Source organism: Hyla sarda, assembly GCF_029499605.1.
Source record: "Hyla sarda isolate aHylSar1 chromosome 2 unlocalized genomic scaffold, aHylSar1.hap1 SUPER_2_unloc_18, whole genome shotgun sequence".
Lineage (NCBI taxonomy): Eukaryota > Metazoa > Chordata > Amphibia > Anura > Hylidae > Hyla > Hyla sarda.
This window is the reverse complement of record NW_026607605.1, coordinates 140839-149489: the sequence shown is the minus strand read 5'-3', so window position 1 is coordinate 149489 and position 8651 is coordinate 140839. Positions and strand designations below refer to the sequence as shown.

Sequence of the window (8651 nt, the reverse complement as noted above, 5' to 3'; positions counted from 1 at the left end):
GGAATTGTTCTTCCACACAAAAATACCTACAACAACTAGAGAACCTGGAGGATCGTTTTAAACAAAAAGGGTATCCCAAACCCCTTATACAAGGAGCACGCCAGAGAGTGGACGAATTAGAACAAAGTGCTTGCTTGAAAAATAATAAACAGGGTAATGCAGAGGGGGGTTATAATGATGAAATTGATTCTGTTTTTCTAACTAGGTATTACACTTCACACACCAATATTTTTTTTACATTTTTTTTTATTTTTTTTTGTATAGGTAATATCACCAGCTCATATTATTGTGTCATGATTACTGGCACCATATGTAGTCCCCCAGTTATTCTTCTTTAGATGTTTTCCGTGTCCTGTGCAGTATCTCTCCCAGAAGTCCACTTGATGGCCCCCGTGGTGGTCTACACCCCGAAGTCATCAATTTTTACTCTAAGAGAGAGTGTGCAGCTGTTTCTGGAGACGGTCAACAATAACCTCTGCATGGTGAAATAATAGGTCACGATGTTTATCAGGATCAGTAGAAGCATCACCCACTCGATGATTATGATGGGGATTTCACGGATCTCGTCCCAGTCTTCATCATTATGGAATAATTCCTTTAATGTTTCATATCCAAAATAGAAAACTACACAGACAAAAGTCAGGCCACAGCAGGTGCATCTACTATGGTGGATGACTTTTTTTGCTCCTGGTAATTTATACATCTGGATGGACTGCCCAAGGTAGTATAAGGCTTCACATGTAATGGAAATTATCGTGCTGACAAAGTGTATCCTGGGATATTCTTCGGGGGACAATACATGCATAACAGCTGTGGAAAAACAGGAGGCCCACACAATGGCCAGCAGGATCCTCTGGATCAGGACCTGATGACCCCTGAACTCTTCAGTATGCATAACCATATACTTATAAATAAGAAAGGTTAGTACCAAAGTGCCAATGGACGTCCCTATGAATCCAATTCTGAATAATATGCTTTCGGGAAAGACATTTCCCACGTCACTGTGAAGGAAAAGAAACCAATGTTATTATGGATATTTCCTCACTCCCAACCCATGAAATAAGAATCATGTGCTTGTTTATCTTACCTGATGCTCATCAGTGGCGAGGCTGCATGGCCGAGGACGACCGTCATGATGTAGCTGGTGGCAAGCCAGGCCGCACACCAAAACGCCAACAGGAGGGGGACGAACCCCAGTCCTTTTAGCTCCATTTCAGACAAGTAGAAAAAGAAGACGCTAATCTCACTATTCTCACTAATCGCACTGGAACAGACTGAAGGCTCGGGCGGCTGTCAGTGTAATGTCAGGCCTCCAGCTGTCTATGACATCACATGTGACATGTCAGAATGACTGCTTGTTTCTTTGAGCTGCCATGATTTAGTATCTGCTATAGACAGAACCTGATGTTTTTACTATGGACCTTACAGACCTCAGAACCCAAGTAATTAGTGCAGGGGCTCCATTTTGATCATCTCATATTTCACATTATTTGAGTTCCAGGGCTCAGATACATTTGCACCCGCTATAGCAGTGGTCTTCAAGCTGTGAACCCCCAACCGCTGCAGAACAACAACTCCCAGCATGCCCAGACAGCAACTTCGCATAAGGAAATAGTCTAATTAAACTTTTCTTATATATAGAATCCCTGAAATCTCCAATCTCTCCTTTTATTGCTTTATGATCTGTGTTACTTATTTGTAAAAAACAATGTTTCTGATTGTCTTCCCCCCACACACTTATGGGCTATCTCTTCAAACGACTTTATTTGACCTAAAGCGTATAATTGATTTACATAAATAAGCCCCTTTTCATCCAAAAGAGTGAATCTTTAATTTTAAGGAATTCTTTAAGTGCTTTATTCGACCATAATGAAGTAAAGTCAAAACTCCATGTGATTTAAAAAATAAATTTAAGTTCCCCCCATACTTAATTATCTAGATATGCATGGGTGTAGTGAGTATCCCAGCTTCCAAAATCTCAAAAATATCCTTCATTTTTCAGAGGCTTTTTCAAAAATGAAAGAAGCGATCTGATTGGTTGCTATGGGCAACTCAGAAACTTTTCCTCTGGGCAGGTTTTGATAAATCTCCCTCTATGGGGGAGATTCATCAAGACCAGTGTAGAGGAAGAGTTGTGCAGTTGCCCATAGCAACCAATCAGATTGCTTCTTTCATTTTTCACAATGCCTTTGCAAAATGAAAGAAGCGATCTGATTGGTTGCTATGGGCAACTCAGCATATTTTCCTGGAAAAGTTTCTGAGTTGCCCATAGCAACCAATCAGATTACTTCCTTCATTTTTCAGAGACTTTTTCAAAAATGAAAGAAGCGATCTGATTGGTTGCTATGGGCAACTCAGCAGCTTTCCCCATAGACCACAATGGGCCTACTGGTTTCAATGGGCAAAAAATCAGAGTTAATGCACTAGACACAGTTCTCTATACCATTAACCCCTTCCCGACCTATGACATACCTGTACGTCATGGGTGGCAAGGTGTTCCCGACCCATGACATACAGGTACGTCATGAACATTTTTGCCGCTACTCGCGGCATCCCGCAGCACCCGGTAAGATGGTGGCTATCACTGATAGCCAGCCATCTTACCATGCGACCACGGGGGGTTTCATCCCCCCCCCCCCCCCCCCCAGCGATCGCTGCTATCAGCTGGTCAACTCTGACTAGCTAATAGCAGCGTTTCGCTATCAGAATATTTAGCAGCGCGGTGTGTAAGTCCCGATCACGGGGATCGGGGGACACACCGCTCTGCTAAGTGTCCCTTAACCATCCCCCGGCATCACTTACCCGACCATGCGGTGTCCCGAGTGGTCCCGTTGCGAGCGACGTCCTCCAGGCGGTCCCGGCGGCGCTGCGTCCCGGAGGTGAGTTTCCGGCAGCAGTGCGGCATCTTCATTGGCAGCAGTGAGATCGCCGTAAAGCGATCTTACTGCTGCCTCTGGGAGTTTCAAAACGGCAACTGCCAGCATGCCCAGACAGCCTTTGGCTTTCTGGGCATGCTGGGAGTTGTAGTTTTGCAACATCTGGAGGTCCACAGTTTGGAGACCACTGTATAATGGTCTCCAATCTGTGCTGTTCCAGATGTTGCAAAACTACAACTCCCAGCATGCTCAGTCTGTCCAGGCATGCTGGGAGTTGTAGTTCTCTAACATCTGGAAGAGCATAGATTGGAGACCATTATACAGTGGTCTCCAAACTGTGGACCTCCAGATATTGCAAAACTACAACTCCCAGCATGCCCAGACTGCCCAAGCATGCTGGAAGTTGTAGTTCGGCAACATCTGATCCTTCAGATATTGCCGAACTACAACTTCCAGCATGCTTGGGCAGTCTGGGCATGCTGGGAGTTGTAGTTTTGCAACAACTGGAGGCACACTAGTTGGGAAACATTGTCCGTTTCCTACCTCAGTGCCTCCAGCTGTTTCAATTGTTGCAAAACTATAACTCCCAGCATGCAGTGACAGACCATGCATGCTGGGAGTTGTAGTTTTGCAACAGCTGGAGGCACACTGGTTTGGAAACGCTAAGTTTGGTTGCAAAACACTTGAAAGTTTATTACTTAACTTAGTGTTTCCAAACCAGTGTGCCTCCAGCTGTTGCAAAACTACAACTCCCAGCATGCACGGACAGCCAAAGGGCATGCTCGGAGTTTGCAACAGCTGGATGTTTGCCCCCTCCCCCCAATGTGAATGTACAGGGTACACTCACATGGGCGGAGGTTTACAGTGAGTGCTGCAAGTTTGAGATGGCGCAAAATTTGCGCTGCAGCTCAAACTCCCAGCGGCAAACTTGCTGTGAACCTCTGCCCATGTGACTGTACCCTAAAAACACTACACTACACTAACACTAACCTAAAATAAAAAGTAAAAAACACTACATATACACATTATCCCTACACAGCCCCCCTCCCCCAAAAAAATGAAAAACGTCTGGTACGCTACTGTTTCCAAAACGGAGCCTCCAGCTGTTGCAAAATAATAACTCCCAGTATTGCCGGACAGCCATTGACTGTCCAGGCATGCTGGGAGTTTTGCAACAGCTGGAGGCACCCTGTTTGGGAATCATTGGCATAGAATACCCCTATGTCCACCCCTATGCAAATCCCTAATTCAGGCCTCAAATGCGCATGGCGCTCTCTCACTTTGGAGCCCTGTCGTATTTCAGGGCAACAGTTTTGGGACACATATGGGGTATTGCCGTACTCGGGAGAAATTGCCTTACAAATTTTGGGGGGCTTTTTCTTCTTTAACCCCTTATGAAAAGGTGAAGTTGGGGTCTACACCAGCATTTTAGTGTAAAAAAATAATTTTTTTACTCTGACATGCTGGTGTTGCCCTATACTTTTCATTTTCACAAGAGGTAAAAGGGGAAAAAAGATCCTCTAAATTTGTAATGCAATTTCTCCCGAGTATGGAGATACCCCATATGTGGGCGCAAAGTGCTCTGGGGGCGCACAACAAGGCTCAGAAGGGAGAGTGCACCATGTACATTTGAGGCGATTTGCACAGGGGTGGCTGATTGTTACAGCAGTTCTCGGAATCAGAATGATAAGTAAAAGCATTCCAGAGTTATTAATGTTTAAAGTGACAGTGGTCAGATTTTCAAAAAATGCCCAGGACCTGAAGGTGAAAATGGGCTGGGTCATGAAGGGGTTAAAGGGGTACTCCGGTGAAAACCTTTTTTTTCTTTTAAATCAACTGGCTCCGGAAAGTTAAACAGATTTGTAAATTACTTCTATTAAAAAATCGTAATCTTTCCTGTACTTATTAGCTGCTGAATACTACAGAGGAAATTATTTTCTTTTTGGAATGCTCTCTGATGACATCACGAGCACAGTGCTCTCTGCTGACGTTATTATAATAATAATAATAATAATAATAATAAGTCTTTATTTATTGTTGTCCTTAGTGGGATTTGAACCCTCTCCAGCTCCACTATATCTTTCTTGTACACTGGTGCTCAGTACTGTACACAGTACTCTATGTGAGGACTGACTAGTGATTTGTACAGCGGTAGAATTATTTCCTTGTCGTCGGCATCTATGCCCCTATTGATGTACCCCATGATTTTATTAGCCTTGGCAGCAGCTGCCCGACACTGGTCACTACAGCTAAGTTTACTGTTACCTAAGGCTCCTACGTCCTTTTCCATGTCAGTCGTCCTAAGTGTTCTTCCATTTAATACATAATCCCAGCTCGGATTTTTGCATTACCTTACAGTTATCAGTGTTGAACCTCATCTGCCACTTCCCAGCCCAAACCTCCAACCTATCCAGATCCATTTGTAACAGTGCACTGTCCTCTATAGTGTTTACCACTTTACAGAGTTTGGTGTCATCTGCAAAGATTGCTACTTTACTATTCAACCCCTCTGCAAGGTCATTCATGAATATATTAAATAGGACAGGACCCAAGACGGACCCCTGTGGTACCCCACTAGTAACAGTCACCCAATCAGAATAAGTACCATTAATAAACACCCTCTGTTTCCTATCATTGAGCCAGTTACTTACCCACTTGCGCACATTCTCCCCCAGCCCAAACCTTCTCATTTTATGCACCAACCTTTTATGTGGAACCGTATCAAATGCTTTGGAAAAATCCAGATATACGACATCCAGCGATTGCCCCTGGTCCAGTCTTGTGCTCACCTCCTCATAAAAGCTGATCAGGTTAGTTTGACAGGATCAATCCCTCATAAATCCATGCTGATACAGGGTCATACATTTATTTTTATCAAGATATTCCAAAATAGCATCTCTTAGGAAACCCTCAAACAATTTACCGAGGTTAAACTAACAGGTCTATAATTCCCGGGGTCACCTTTTGACCCCTTCTTAAATATTGGCACCACATTTGCCATGCGCCAGTCCTGGGGAACAGTCCCTGTCACTATAGAGTCCCTGAATATTAAAAATTGGGGTCTGTCTATTACATTACTTTTTTTTTATATTTTTTTTATTTTAATATTAAACAATTACAAAAATACATTGTACAAATCCGATAAAACAACATCACCAATCGGAAGAAAAGCAAAAGCCATAGAAGCCAAATCCATACTTGTTTACATCCAAGAGTATGTCTAATCAAATTTGCCCATCTTACCAATAGCTCCCAGCAGTATAAACTCTATCGTACGAGGTACCTTCACAGGGATTTTACTTTCTACCTCTTTTATTACAGATTCCCAGAAAACAGATATCTTCTCACACAACCAAAAACTATGTAAATAGTCCGCCTCTTCCAAACCACATTTAACACACTGTGAAGTGATTCTCACCCCTATCCTATGTAAATGAAGCGCGGAATAGTGGGTCTTGTGTAATATCTTAAATTGTGTAATTTTATGTTCCATATTACGAGAAACCTTGCTTATATTTTGGGCCATAATGTCCCAATCTTCCTCAGACACAGTACCCACTATTCCGGACCATTTGTCTTTAATTCTGTCGATCCCCCTTACTCCAATAATCTTATTTAATTTCTTATACAAAATTGATATTCCTTTTTTTTTTTAAAGTGCTCTATTTGAGTTAGTGCTTCTATGAAATTGTGTTTCTGTGCTACATATATCTCCTTATCTATCGTGTTATGGACTGCATGACTAACTTGCCAATAGTACAGCCAATCGTTATCACTAATATCATACCCCCTTTTTATGTGCTCAAATGAAAAGAGTTGTCCTTTATCAAATAATTGTTCCAGTCGTTTTATACCCTTACTATCCCAAAAAGTTGACTCACACTTCACCAATTCTTTAAATTTATTGTTACCCCATAGGGGTGTGAACCCAAAACTATTTCCTACATGTAATTCTCCCTTTAATCTTTCCCATACTTTCCTATATTTATACAATAACATCGTGTTATTTGACCCACTCTCCTCATAATCATCTCATTCCAACACCTCATATATGTTCACTTTCTCCTTATCTACTACAATCTTCTCCAGATATCTAAAATTTCTCCAATTCACGATTCGTACCAACTGCGCGGCCATGTAATAAACAAAGAAATTGGGCATATCCAATCCCCCCCTATCTCCAGGGGCCATAAAATATCTGTACTTCAGACGAACCCTTTTTGTTCCCCATAACAATCTACCCAGTATCACTTCTATCTTCCGGAACCAGCATTTGCCGATCCACACTGGCGAGGTAGCAAGAAAAAAAAGGATCTGTGGGAGGACCACCATTTTTATTATCGCCATCCTTTCTGACATAGAGAAGGGCATTTTAATCCATACTTCTACTCTCTTCGCTAAACTATTCAAAAGGGGCAGTATATTGTTAATCACAAACCTATCATTCGTGGCTGCTATTTTTACTCCCAGATAATGGAGACATTCATTTTTTTTTAACACGGATAGTCTTCCCACCGTCTCCCCCATATCTTCATCCAGGGGGAGCATAGTAGATTTACTCCAATTTATGTCCAACCCAGATAGAGGGGCAAATGCCTCGAACATCTTAATGATACGATGTATTTTTTCTTGTGGGTTAGTTACAAAAAGGAGGATATCATCTACAAATAACAAGATCTTACTCTTCTCTCCATTTACTCCAAATCCCTCATAAACATCATTATCTCTTATCCAAGCCGCTAAGGGTTCAATATAAATTAAAAATAAAAAGGGTGAGAGGGGGCAGCCCTGCCTTGTTCCTCTACTTAGTTTGAATGGGTAGGAGGGGGTTCCATCTACCACCACACTCGCCTCGGGGTTAGTGTATAGTAGCTGAATATAACTCAAAAACCTCGGGCCCACCCTAACCCTTTTCAAAACTTCCCAGAGGTATTCCCACTCCACCCTGTCAAAAGCTTTAGTAGCATCCAATGACAGAATGGAGCGGGGGCCACGGGATCCACTCTGGATTGCTTCATACACCTGGTGGATATTGTCATGAACCGTTCTTCCTGACCTAAACCCTCCCTGGTCACCGCCCACCACTACCTCCACTACTTTATCCAATCTCCTTGCCAGTGCTTTCGCTATTATCTTTATATCTGTATTAAGCAAGGAGATATGAGCCCAAATCCAAGGGATCCTTATCTTTTTTCCTAATGAGTCTAATATTAGCCTCACACATAGATTTAGGGAGAACCCCCCCCCCCCCTCCAGGATTCATTAATGATACCCAGCAGTTTTGGAAGCAGCAGGATTGAGTATATTCTATATATCTAGAAAGGAATGCCGTCAGACCCAGGGGATGTATTCCCTTGGATTGATGCCAATGCCTCCTCCAATTCCTGGAGGGAGATTGGGTCATCCAGGGAGTCCCTGACATCCTCTGTCAAACTCGGAATATTAATTCCCCTCAAGAATTCCGCTACCTCCGCCCTATTAATATAGCTGCCCATATAGAGATTGGAGAAAAAAGAGCCAACCATTTGGGCTATTTCTTCTCTATCTGTGGTTATGCTGTCATCCTCCCTCCTCAGAGCCATAATACCACATTCGTCGCCTTGATTTTTAAGTAATCTTGACAGTGTCTTATTTGGTTTCCCTTTCTCAAAGAAATTAAATTGCCCACTGAAGAATAGTTTATTTTGTGCCTTTTTAAGTAGATATTCTTTATATTCCTCTTGAGCTGCCTTCAGTTCTAACAGCTGTTCCCCCCACTATCCTCTTCTATCCCTG

At 42.6% G+C, this 8651-nt stretch overlaps 1 protein-coding gene across 1 annotated transcript; it reads right to left on the bottom strand.

The window, feature by feature from the left end:
- Window positions 1–281: 281 nt before the first annotated feature.
- Window positions 282–2931, bottom strand: LOC130298355 (uncharacterized). The gene is made up of 2 exons (XM_056551286.1): window positions 2803–2931; window positions 282–1001 (listed from the first exon to the last, which is right to left on the bottom strand). Exons 1-2 carry the CDS (start codon window positions 2808–2810, stop codon window positions 401–403), a joined length of 609 nt encoding a protein of 202 aa, XP_056407261.1. The 5' UTR covers window positions 2811–2931; the 3' UTR covers window positions 282–400.
- Window positions 2932–8651: the final 5720 nt, after the last annotated feature.